A 13,114-nucleotide genomic window follows, 5' to 3' on the forward strand; every position below is an offset into this window, starting at 1 on the left:
GTACAGAGATTACTTAAAAAAAATATATATTTAAAAGAAAAAACAAAACTTTGGTAAAGAGTGTTGTGGGTGATGAAAAAATTTTGAAACAGATAGTAGTGACGGTAGCATATTGTGAATGCCACTTCATGTCACTGAATTATACACTTATAGTTAAAGTGACAAATTTTGTGTGCTATAGATTTTTGCCACAATAAAAAAGAAAAAAAAAAACCTATTAAAATAACCCCAACTTTTGACAAGCGGGAAAACAGGTGAAGAGTAAATGGGAACTCTGCACTATCGTGGCAGCCTCTGTAAATCCAGAGTAAAGGTTTATTTAAAACACACACACACACACACACACACACACCTTTTAAAGTTATCCTCCTAAATTTCTTTTTTATCCATTTGTCTGGAGGTAAAAAAAAAAAAAAAAAAAAAAAAAAGTTATTTTTTGTGAGTGTACTTTTTTTTTTTTTTAAGATTTTATTTATTAATTCATGAGAATCAGAGAGAGAGACAGAGGCAGAAACACAAGCAGAGGGAGAAGCAGGCTCCATGCAGGGAGCCCGACGTGGGACTCCATCCCAGGTCTCCAGGATCATGCCTTGGGCTGAAGGCGGCGCTAATCTGCTGAGCCACCCAGGCTGCCAGAGTGTACTTAAACTAGAAAGAGAATTTCAATCAGCAGCAATCATCTTCTGCTAGAACAGTAGTAGAGTACATTCTTGCCATGCTGTTCTTTAGCTTTTCGCTCCAGTCAACAAGTCTGGCCTTTAATTCCTGTCTGAGGCGGGAGTACACACCATCTCCAGCTTAGACACAGTTTCTCTCCTAACTGCCAGTTCTCAGCCACATGGCTCAGAGAAGCTGCAACTCTGAGCACAAGGCAGTTGCTTTCTACAGGCAAAAAGGAAAGATATTTATACAGACAATAAGCACAGATGTCAGGGGAGAGCACTGCATTCCACACCACGTCCATCTGACATGAAACTCTGGAGTTTTTAAAAAAAAAAAACAAAAAAAAAAACAGGAAGTCACAATAAGTTTGCTCCATATATAGGGAGACCCCGACAACCTAGTGATAGACACACGTGGAAAGTGTTTCCACAGGAATGAAGGAGATTACCTGTTTATGAGCCTGTTACAATGAAAAAGCTAATTAAAACAGACTAATTACACTTACTTTCTTTCCACAGACTGCTTTTCCTTTAGGAGATCATTTAGTCTGTGCTCCAGATTATCACATTTCTCAATTGTTTCTTTAAATTTGGTCTTCATGTTGTTAATCTGGAAGGGCAAACAGAAGTCAGTTTCACTTCACAGAGGCATAGTTATGTGGTCTTTGGGGCTAATGTCACCAATGTTTCTCCAATCACCTGTCTATAACTTCAAAAAACCAAAGAAAATGTGAGACAATCATTTGAAAGAATCTGTCGTGGAAATAAACATTTTGACTAGTCCTTTTTTCCCCTCCTTCTAATCTATACCAGGATGAACAAGAGATTAGGAGCAGCTGAATGTCAAGCCAAAAAACTCAAAAGGAAGAGCTTCAGCTAGTGGAGCAGGAGATAGATTGTCAAAGGCAAGAGCAGAGGGTCCCCCTTTTAACTTTTTTTTCTCCTCCTGAGATCACATTTCAAAAATTACTATCTAAATAATCTAACAAACTAATTTAAGAAAATGAAAATGGTGATAACTGATTTTAACTGTTTGGGACCCCCTGCAAACTCATTAATTTTCTCATGTACCACAAGGCCACATGGAACATAAGGGATTCTTGTTCTGAGTTCACTTGTAAGTATAATATAGAGAGAACAATTTCATGTTACATTGTCTTAAAAACTGAAGAGAATTTTAAAATTCTGGTGTATTTTGTGTGGGAAATCAAGAGTCTTCTGAAGTCCAGATAAGTAGACATTGGATTCACTCCGGTCTGACACTCTACACAACTGCCTGAACTCTACTGGCATAAGGACAAAGAGCAAAGACTAGGTGGGAAGGAGCAGTTGTGAGGCTGGGTGGATCGTGCGGCAGTAATAACAGGGACTGAAAAGGACTGAGAATTTAAGTCATATGGCCCACATACCAGCCAGGTGTTTTGAAAGCAGTATCTCCTTTATATAAGAAGCCAGAGTCTTTAATGTGGCAACTTTTTAAAGAAACAGGCTTAAAAAGAATAAAAATAAAAATAAAGAAACAGGCTTACAGAAAGGTGAGGCAATCTGCCCAATGTCACCCAACTAGAGCATGGAGAGTCCAAGACTGGACCCCAAATCTGGGTCCAGAGCCAAGTTCTTTTGTTTTTTATTTTTTAAAGATTTTATTTATTTATTCATTTTTTTTTTTTAAGATTTTATTTATTTATTCATGAGATACACAGAGAGAGGGAGAGACAGAGACACAGGCAGAGGGAGAAGCAGGCTCCATGCAGGGAGCTCGATGTGGGACTCAATCCAGGACTCCAGGACCACGCCCCGGGCCGGAGGCAAGCGCCAAACTGCTGAGCCACCCAGGGATCCCCTAAAGATTTTATTTATTTATTCATGAGAGAGACAGAGAGAGGCAGAGACATAGGCATCAGGCTCCCTGCAGGGAACCTGATGTGGGACTCAATCCCAAGACTCCAGGATCATGACCTGAGCTGAAGGCAGAAGCCACTCAGGTGTTCCCAGAGCCAAGTTCTAAACCTCCCTGTACTACACTGCAGGCCATAGCTGTACAGCAAAGGAAAAAATGACCTCTGGGCAGATGTAAACTCTCTGCAAAATGTTCATCATGTTAGAAAAAGGGCCACTGCTTTTAGTACTTTCTTTTAAAAACCTGCCATATGGCCTACCTAGATATTTAATAGCACTGTTTTTATTTTTAAATAATAAGAAAATAACTGTAGAAATTAATGTTATAGCCAACTTCTGTTAAGGTGGAAGAACACACAATTAGAGGAAGATTCCTCTATGTCATAAAAAAATAACTTAAAAATTGCTCTAATTCTAGTTTGGTATTAATTTCCTCCCCAATATTATTTTTATTTTTTAAAAAAGATTTTATTTATCCATGAGAGACACAGGGAGAGAGAGGCAGAGACACAGACAGAGGGAGAAGCAGGCTCCCTATGGGGAGCCCGACGTGGAACTAGATTCCAGGACCCCATGATCATGACCTAAGCCAAAGGCAGACATTCAACCACTAAGCCACCCAGGTGCCCCGCCAATATTATTTTAAAATAAAAGACCACTAGATCCGTTGTACATTTTCTCCTAAACTGATTCCTGTTAGTTTAGGGAAATTGGAAAGGACAAAAATCACTATCGAAAGTAATGAAACTGTGTATGTTTTGCTCACTGAAGATACTTAGGCTGAACACACTTAAATCAAGATGAAAAATAACCAAGTAACCTCAAAAAGGTTTTTAATATTATTATAGACAAATGTTATGATGGTTTATTTTTAATTTTTTTTTTTTTTTTTTTTTTTTTTTTTTTTTTTTTTTTTATTTTTTTTATTTATGATAGTCACAGAGAGAGAGAGAGAGGCAGAGACACAGGCAGAGGGAGAAGCAGGCTCCATGCACCGGGAGCCCGACGTGGGATTCGATCCCGGGTCTCCAGGATCGCGCCCTGGGCCAAAGGCAGGCGCCAAACCACTGCGCCACCCAGGGATCCCTGTTATGATGGTTTAAACTAGTGTTTTTTAAGACATTTCTAACCATGAGCCCACAGTAAGAAACACTCCATATACATATATACATACAACTGACAGAAGAGTTTCACAAAACAATATTAAACATGATAATACACTCTGGTATTTTACATCTATCCTATCCTGTTTAATAAAAATGCCAGCTGCACTCCACCAAACTCATTTCACAATCCACAACTAGAAAAATACTGATGTACATGGCGCTACAAGTCCAATAAGAAAAGAGGGATCTTTAGGGGAATTCACCTGTCCTGACTGCTCAATGTTCTTCATACATAGCTCCACTGAAACAAGAACTTTCGAGTGGACGTGAGCTTCCAGAACAGACTCTCACATGCTATAATAATTACACTACCTAAAGCATGGTGGGGGTAGAGCAGGAAGAGTGTTGTAACTGAAGTCCACAATGAGGCCCATGAACAAGAATCTCCGTCAGTGAAACCCATGGTCTGTTACTGTTTCTCCCTGCACATGATCTCCTGCCTGAGGTGCCAATGGACAGAGAACCTGTCAAAAGTAGGACAGTGGCAGGAAAAAAAAGCTTACACCACCCATTAACTTATGGATAAGTGACATTTGTTAAGAAAACAAAACATTCTTTTCAAGCTCTCCCAGCTTTTTATGTAGGATTGCCCTTGCCTCCATCTTACCCCTATGTAAAAGGAAACACAAGTTTCAGTGTTTAGTTTTCCTGCCCCTTGACTTGCTTTTCATGGGCATTTGTTAGGGAATGCAGTTAATCCTAAAGAATCTTAAAAGGTGGAAGGACCCTAAGCTAAGCTTGCAAGGGTCTGTGTGAAGCACTTTAGGTATATCCCTTGTGCAAAAAAACCATTACTAAGGCTGCACGGAGTTGCCACTGCTCCTCCCTGGGACTTACTAACTTGACACCCAAGTGGCAGCGACCTGTGCTCTGCCTCCAGAGTGCTATGGGAGGCATGTTCTTCCCATATGTACTCCAATCAAGCCCTATTCAGAACTAGCACATCAAGTGATGTTGAGTGCCTCTGGAAAAGCACTCTCATCACTTGGAAGGTTTTATGAGACCTACATCAAGACCTTTTAACCAAAGATCATGTTAAAACTGGTGCTGAGCCTTAATTTTAGAAGCCCGATTTCTCCTCATTCATAGGCATATCCAGAAACTGGGGCCAAGGGGCCTGGCATATGTGTAAGCCTGGCCCTGCCTGCTTAGTTCCAGAATAATCCTAGCTACCCCACAGATGAGACCCAAGCCTGGCTCTGCAGCCCCTATCTGAAGGTCTAGGTATTGCTGGGAACTCACAAAGTAACTAAAATAATCATTTAAAAAACTTAAAAGCCTATATTTAATACTAAGAGGATCAGTGAATTATGAACACCGTCCCAGAACCTGAGAAAGGTTCTTGGAGCCCCATTATACACAAAGCCTCAGAAGCTCACACGTTTTCAAACTCCTTTCTTTGGAACTGTCAGGTTTCCTTGTCTACACTGGAGACAACTGGAAAATCAAGCAAGTGAAGCCCTGGGACCTCCATCTGGGTTTCCACCAAAATCATACCACTTTTCTCTTTTATCTGCTGGAGTAGTGAATGGCATCTTCTTTAAAGCATTTTGTTAAAATCCAAAAACCTCTGCCCTACACAAACAAGGCACCACGGGAATCATTGAAGCTCTAGCGCCTCTGCTTTCTTTTCTTCTGTGATTTTTTCTTTTTAAGATTTTATTTATTCATGAGAGAGAGAGAGAGATTGAGAGAGGCAGAGACACAGGCAGAGGGAGAAGCAGGCTCCATGCAGGGAGCCCGATGCGGGACTCGATCCCGGGACTCCAGGATCACGCCCTGAGCTGAAGGCAGGCACTAAAGCGCTGAGCCACCCAGGCGTCCCTCTTCTCTGCGATTTTGAAGAGCTCAGCACCATCTTACTGCTGCAGAAGCCCACATGCAGCTCCTCAAAGCAGCTGTTCTCAAGCTGACAAACCAACTGGCAGACTCGAATTACAAGCCCTCGTGTATATACTTCTATTTTTTTAATGGAATTGCACAAAGCACTAGAAAACCTGATTGAAGTTAACAAATAAACACATCTCTCCCCAATCAAAAATACTTAAGCCTTTAAATCCAAGTTTTCATTTCTTAGGGTATAGCAGGTATTTAATTTCTTCCTGTCATATTTAGTGTAATACCAAGTTCAGCATACAATTTTAATCCATTCTTCTTGATTTACTGATTGTAGGTGAGAATATATGCTGGCTTCCCTCCCTTCTAAAATAATGCTCAGTTGGCTGCATTTGCAACAGCCTATTTTTGTCTCTTCCTTTTCCTCTTTTTGACTAATTTCATTCTTATTGTGGTCTAGAATTTCTTGTTGCCTGATACTGCCTTCAGGGGCTATGTCTGTAAAGAACGATGATTCATGTTTTTAACCACTTCTTTCTGGAATTCTGATCTAAAGTTAGATTACTGGGGCGAGCCAACGGATTCCAAATTCTTGTTTTCTTTCTTTTCTCTGCACACCGCATCCCCCCCCCCCACCCCGCCCACCCTGGTTTACTGAGATATAACTGACGTATAACAAAGGTTTCTTTTTAGAGACAAAACAATTCCCTGTCTCTGTATCAGACAAAGGAAGATTCCAGCATTCCTCTTTTCTTAGGTTCTGCCTTCCCCCACCCTAACATCAGATAGCCCTGCCATGTGGCACGTAAGCAGCGACAAACCAGAAACTTACTTCCTCTGCTGTGTCCTTCTCTATCCGAACTATCTTGTTTTCCCAGTAGATTCGCTGAGATTCCAGCTGGCTTGTTAGTAAATACGAATACTAGAAACATAGAGAACAGACACCAAAACATAAATCACTGTGGTTTCTTAAATTCAATTAAAACTGGACTTTTAATTACCTATTGAAGAGAGAGTGTAACCATCAGAATGTGTATTGTATGTTGGTTATACTCTACTCAACAAACCGGGGGAATGCAGAGATGTCAATTACACTCCTGTCCTGGGGCTTACCATCTAGTCTGGACAAGCAAGCAGAGAAATATACATGAACAAATAAGCTTCTGTTCAAGCTAACTTTTAAGAACCACAGGCTTTTAAATCAAAGTATAACTCAAATCGGCTCACCCCCTCCAGGAAGCTGTCCCTGTCCGTCCTAGTCTTGGGTTAAGCGGTCCTCTCAGCTCCCTTAGTATAGCGGCTATCATCATTAACAGCACTCAATCACCAGGTCTCCCTGACAAGGCCATCAACTCTTTGAAAGTGAGGGCTCTACCTTTATTTCTGTAGCCCCAGTGCCTGGCACACGGTGGATATCAAGAAATGTTGGCTACCTGACTGCATGAATGAATGAATGGTGCTGTGTAAGCCTGAGAAAGGACAGATGACTTATAAGGACTTCTGAGAGAAGGAGAGATTTGGGAGGGCTCTCGACAGACAGGAGGAGATGCGTAAAATATAATTCCAGAGAACTACTGGACCCAGTTGTGAGCTGTGGACATTCAGGATCTCGTTAAGATAAAGGAGTAACATCAATGAGGCAAGGATGCAAGGTAGGGACAGATGGAGCCTTATCGAAGGCTCTAGGATATTATGTTGAGAAATGCAGACCATGGAGCGGCAACACCACATCTGCATTTCAGAAGGACTATCCTAAAAGACTAGAAGATATCTGAATGTATTTGTAAGCTAGAGAAGAGAATGAGAGAATGAAGGTGCAAGAGAGAAAGGATAGATGGGGGAACGTATATGTGCCACCAGAATGTACATTCCACAAGGGCAGGGAGCTGTTCAATGCTGCACTCCCAGCACCAGGAAGTGTGCTACTGACAGCAGCCTTCCATAAACATTTGCTGAATGAATATATGTAGAGTTAATGTGGAAGGGTTGCTTATTCTAAAAGCTTAATGTAAACGGTTTAAACTCTGTTCATATCAATACAATTAATGGTAAAAACACCAGCCTTATTTTAAGTCATTCTACTGAATCTGTTAGACTATAAAAGTCTGGAGATGAACAAGTTTTCAAATATCCATTTCCTCCCAAGGTTAAGCTTTTTTTTTTTTTTAGATTTTATTTGAGAGAGGGAGAACACGAGTAGGAGGAAGCAAAAGGGGAGAGGGGGTTAAGCAGACTCCCCACTGAGTAGGTAGCCCAATGCTGGTTAGAAGAAGGGCCACTTGTTTTTAAAACAGTTTGAGGGGTGCCTGGGTGGCACAATCAGTTAAGTGTCTGCCTTTGGCTCAGGTCATGATCTAAGGGTTGTGAAATTGAGCCCCACCCCAGGCTCTGCACTCAGCACAGAGTCTGCTTGAGATTCTCTCCTGTTCCTTCTGTCTCCCTCCACTCATGTCCTTGGCTCTCTCAAATAAATAATCTTTAAAAAACCAAAACAAGACTTGTGTTAAATTTCCCCTTCATTAATGTAAAATTTATAGTACACCAATTTTATAGTAGATGGGATGTACTGCTACAGTGAAAAATCAGATTGTGCTAATTTTGTTGTTTCTTCAACTATATACATACCCCCAAATGGTTTTATGTATATAGACATCAAATTCATAAAATACATACTATGAGTATGTAAGTGTCTAATTCATAAAATGTCCAAGATATACTAAAAAGCTTTCCAGGTATGGAAGGATACTACTTGAGTTTCTTCATTCTGACCTGCTCAGTTTCCAGCTGCTACTGTGATGCCAAAAGGAAGATTCTTAACTTTCAGTTTTACTGCAGCTAGAGGACAACCTTAATAGTAAGACTGAGATAATGAGGAACATCTCATTCAAAATAATAAGGCAAAGATTTAGACTTTCAAAGAAGAAAATCAGACAGAATAAAAATATTTTAACAATCCTTTGCAGTAATGATAGAACTTTTAAGTTAGGACTGTAAGAAGCAGTAAAAAAAAAAAAAAAAAAAAAGTAATTACTAATTATGTGTCTTACCTCTAACTGTAAGGCATCTATTTTCTCTTCCTGGCAAGTATCACCCTCACATTCATACTGTACTATTTTCCCATCTGTTTTACTTGCAACCAGTCGATGGACATAGTTATCTAAAGAAAAGAAAGAATGCATCAACCAAGGCTTGTTTCTCCACAATGAAAAGGGTCTGCATACACTTTTAACTCTGATAAAATTTTTTTTTACAGGTTCTAAATTAAATGCCTTGCAATACTTCTGTACAAGTGAGCTAAGCCATTTGAGTTTAAGAGTGAGAGGGCAAGTATGGAAGTGTTAACTCTCTTTATAATGTGCAATTCAGGTCATTTGTAGGAAATAGCGCCCTATGGGGCACCGTGAGAATTTGAGTTTGCCTCAGCTGTCAGGAAGATTTCAAGCTGGGAGAGAAAGCAGAGAGGTTCCGAGGGAGAGATGGTCATGCAGGATGAATCCAAATTAGAAAATGACAACAGTGTTCACCTCCGGCATAGTCCCAGACTCGATGGTTGGTGAGCTGCATGGCATACGTGTGCTGCGTTTCCTCAAAGTGCTTATAAGCATGTCGACTTACATACCGTCCACATCCTATGTGGCCACATATCAAGCAAATCCATAGGTTCTGCCACAAAGAAGGTAAGATCTTCATGAGTTATACAAAAATACATGACCTGGGTCACTCTGAGTGGGAAGGAGCCTAACACAGAATGAAGCTCAGTTCTTTCTACAAAAGTTTTGAATAAATATGTTTAAAACCCAAAAAGCAAGAATGTTTATGGGGTCAATCATTTTCTTGTTCTTCTAAGTAGAGAGCAAAACAAATATTCCCAATTTATCAAGGAAAGTCTAGTCCCTTTTAAAAAACAAAGAATAAGGGGATCCCTGGATGGCTCAGCGGTTTTGTGCCTGCCTTCGGCCCAGGGCGTGGTCCTGGAGTCCGGGATCGAGTCCCACATCGGGCTCCCTGCATGGAGCCTACCTCTCTCTCTGCCTATGTCTCTGCCTCTCTCTCTCTGTCTCTCTCATGAATAAATAAATAAAATCTTTAAAAAAAACAAACAAAAAACAAAAAACCCCACAAAGAATAAAAAGAGTGTATTTTGCTCAGGAGTATAAAATAGTTTATTTGTATTTCTTGCCTGACCCTAGACAAAAAGAAAAAAAGAATCAGTTGGAAAAAGGACTGAAAAGAATTTTTTTTTTTTTTTTTTAAGGATTGAAAATAATTTAAACCACACAGGGCAGAAGCAAACCCCAGACCATTAAAGCAGTGCTCACTATTCTTTCCCAGCAGCCAGCCAGTACTTACTTCCTGCACACCACACTCGAAACACTTATTCTCTTCTACTGGCTCTGGCGTTTGGCAGTACCGGCAGACAGGACACCTGTCCAGGACACCAAACCAGAACAGTACACATGAAACACAAGAGACAGCTGTTACAGAACCAAGTCAAAAACTGCATGTGAAATCTTCAGTCTCTTACATACTTTATGGTTAAACATCATAACTAAGGCTACCACTCAAAGAACACTTGCAAGTTATCCTCAAACAAAATGAAAAAAATACAAAATTTTGATAAAGAAGAAAAGTAAGGAGCCTTGATCTGCTTCATGCCTTCTACTCTTCTGTCTAAAGCTTAAAGAACTAAATATGTACCGGTTAGAATTAGAGACTTGAGATAAATTGTTAATTTTACATCTGGTTATCCATAAGGTATTTTTACCTGAAGCAATCTATATTATGCCCATTTCCCAAAGATCTAAATCACTCAGAATGTACTCTGTCCTCTTTTGGGTTGCTCCCAAGAGTTAGAACGAAAATCTATAATAAATTTCACCCCCAAAAAGTTCATATACTTCCTGAAATGCACGTGACATTTTACCATAAAATGAACATGTGGAAGAGAATACCCAGTGCTACGTACTCAAGTTTCCATTTATAAAGAGTCAATTAAAATGGCACTGAAGGCAAACTCACAGAAAGAGAGAGTAGAAAGGGAGATGGATACCAGGGTCTGGGGGAAGGGTGGCAATCAGGAGATATTGGTCAAAGGTTACAAGGTTTCAGTTATGCATGATCAATCAATTCTGGAGAAGTGGCGTTCATCAATGTGACTATAGTTGATAATATCATACTGTTTTGGAAATTTGCTAAGTAGATCAACTCTGGGTGTTCTTAGCACATACACACACAGAGACAAAAAAGGGAAAATGGTAAAAGTATAAGGTAAAATATGTTTATTGGGTTGGTTGTGAATATTTCATAATGTATATGTATGCTGAGTCATCAGGTTGTACATTTTAAATATATACAATTTCTTTTTAAGATTTTATTTTTAAGGGATGCCTGGGTGGGTCACTGGTTGAGCATCTGCCTTTAGCTCAGGGCATGATCCTGGAGTCCCAGGATCAAGTCCCACATCAGGCTCCCTGAATGGAGCCTGCTTCTCCTCCCTCTGCCTATGTTCTGCCTCTCTCTCTCTGTGTCTCTTGTGAATAAATAAAATCTTACAAAAAGAAAAAAAAAAAAGATTTTATTTTTAAGTATCCTCCACCCCAAACATGGGGCTTGAACTCATGACCCCAAGAACAAGTCGCACAGTCTACTGAATGGGCCGGCTAGGCACCCCTAAATATATACAACTTTCGGTGACCAATTATACTTCAATAAACCTGGGGGGAGAAAAGGCATTTAAAAAACCCATTAATGCCTTTCTGTTATACTCAAGACAAAGAAACACTAAGTACCAGTAACAAATGCTTTTTCATGGGCAAAAATGATAGAAAGTTGGTTGTAGTTGAAACTAATTATGACTGGCACCAAGACGAATGCTTAAGATATAACTAGTTTCGGGGATCCCTGGGTGGCTCAGCGGTTTAGTGTCTCCCTTCGGCCCAGGGCGTGATCCTGGAGTCCTGGGATCGAGTCCCACATCAGGCTCCCTGCGTGGAGCCTGCTTCTCCCTCTGCCTGTGTCTCTGCCTCTCTCTCTCTCTCTCATGAATAAATAAAAATAAAATCTTAAAAAAAAAAGATATAACTAGTTTCATTTCTTACCCAACTGAGTAAATAAAACCAAGAAAAGAAAATTAGCAGGAAGAAGATGAAGTTCTTGTCACAGAAAAGGAGGCTCTGGATTTCCTAAGAGAAAGCTAAATGATCTAGTCTATCTCTTTGTTTAGTATCAAGAAAGGCCAGACGGGCGCCCTGATGTTGACAGCAGCACTATCAACAATAGCCAAATTATGGAAGTGGTCCTGTGTCTGTCAACAGAAGAAAAGATAAAGTTGATGTGGTGTATGTATCTATAGACACAATGGAATATTACTCAGCCATCAAAAAACAATCAAATGTTGCCATTTGCAACAACATGGATGGAACTAGGAGTGTCATGCTAGGTGAAATAAGTGAGAGAAAAGACAAACACCATCTAATTTCACTCAAATATGAAATTTAAGAAACAAAACAAACAAGCAAAGAGAAAATTATGGGAAATGGGCTTTGATAGGGTGGGGGCCTAGCGCCTACACTCACGTGGTGTCGTCCCAGCGCTGCAGGCACTGGCTGTGGAAGCTGTGGTTACATAACGTGGTAAGGATGCCATTCACGGACTCGTCCATGCGCTCCAGACACACTGTGCACTTGGGGAGCTCAGTCAGGTCCATCACGGGGAGGCTGGCGCCCTACAAGGAAACATCTCACATAAGTCTCTCTCTTTATCCACGGTTCTAATATACATGTTTTTAACACTAGTTTTCCTGGTGCTTTTTGACTGCTGGTAGGATGTTCTCAATATTTGTGCTCTGTGCAAATAATTTAAATTGGTAAGATTTTTATCCATACAAATATTGATGTGGCACTTTCTATATTCCCAGCACTGTGCAAGGCACTGGGGATATGGTGGTGAACATGCCAACGCAGATTCCTGCCCTCATGGAGCTGACTCTGGAAAGGGAGACTGCTGCCAAAAGCTTAACAGAGAATCTCAAGTGTTACCAGACTTCTGGCTCTACTTCTAAGAGTCTGCAGCTATAATAGCACACAAATGAGTAAAAGAATAGGAATAGAGCAGAATGATTTTTCCACCGAGTAAATTAAAACTTAACACTTTCTACTAAGTGATAATAGTATCAACAACACTGATTTATTTATTCATTTAGCACATACTAATTGAGTCCTTGCAATGTGTGCTATATGTGCACTGCTCTGAGTGTGCCATGATGATGAGCAAGCCCAAAACGACACAGTCAGGCCCTGTCCTCATAGAGCTTATAATCTGGTTGAGAGAGACAAAAAAAAATTTTTTTTTAAATTACTAGTGGTTATAATTATAATATTATAATTATAGTTACCAGTGGTTGTAAGTGCTATGAAAGAAAAGTATAGGAAGCTTTAATAGGGTGTGAAATAGGGGCCATAACGGTCTGTGGTTAAGAAAGGCACACACTTCTCCCCCGCAAGATAGTGATGTCTGACTTGAGCCCTACCAGCTATAAAATGAGTAGGAGTT

The 13,114-nt window shown here is 40.2% G+C and overlaps 1 protein-coding gene across 2 annotated transcripts in view; it reads right to left on the reverse strand.

Moving 5' to 3' along the window:
* Window positions 1-13,114, reverse strand: part of BRAP (BRCA1 associated protein) — a 28,784-nt gene that overhangs the window by 3,801 nt on the left and 11,869 nt on the right. For both annotated transcript variants that reach the window (XM_026018805.2, XM_026018804.2), the window contains exons 6-11: window positions 12,139-12,287; window positions 9,914-9,989; window positions 9,088-9,226; window positions 8,611-8,720; window positions 6,396-6,485; window positions 1,169-1,272 (exon numbers count right to left, since the gene is read on the reverse strand). In XM_026018805.2, the coding sequence (XP_025874590.1) occupies window positions 1,169-1,272; window positions 6,396-6,485; window positions 8,611-8,720; window positions 9,088-9,226; window positions 9,914-9,989; window positions 12,139-12,287 (668 nt within the window). The remainder of the gene's footprint in view (window positions 1-1,168; window positions 1,273-6,395; window positions 6,486-8,610; window positions 8,721-9,087; window positions 9,227-9,913; window positions 9,990-12,138; window positions 12,288-13,114) is intronic.

Source organism: Vulpes vulpes, chromosome 10 (genome assembly GCF_048418805.1).
Source record: "Vulpes vulpes isolate BD-2025 chromosome 10, VulVul3, whole genome shotgun sequence".
NCBI lineage: Eukaryota > Metazoa > Chordata > Mammalia > Carnivora > Canidae > Vulpes > Vulpes vulpes.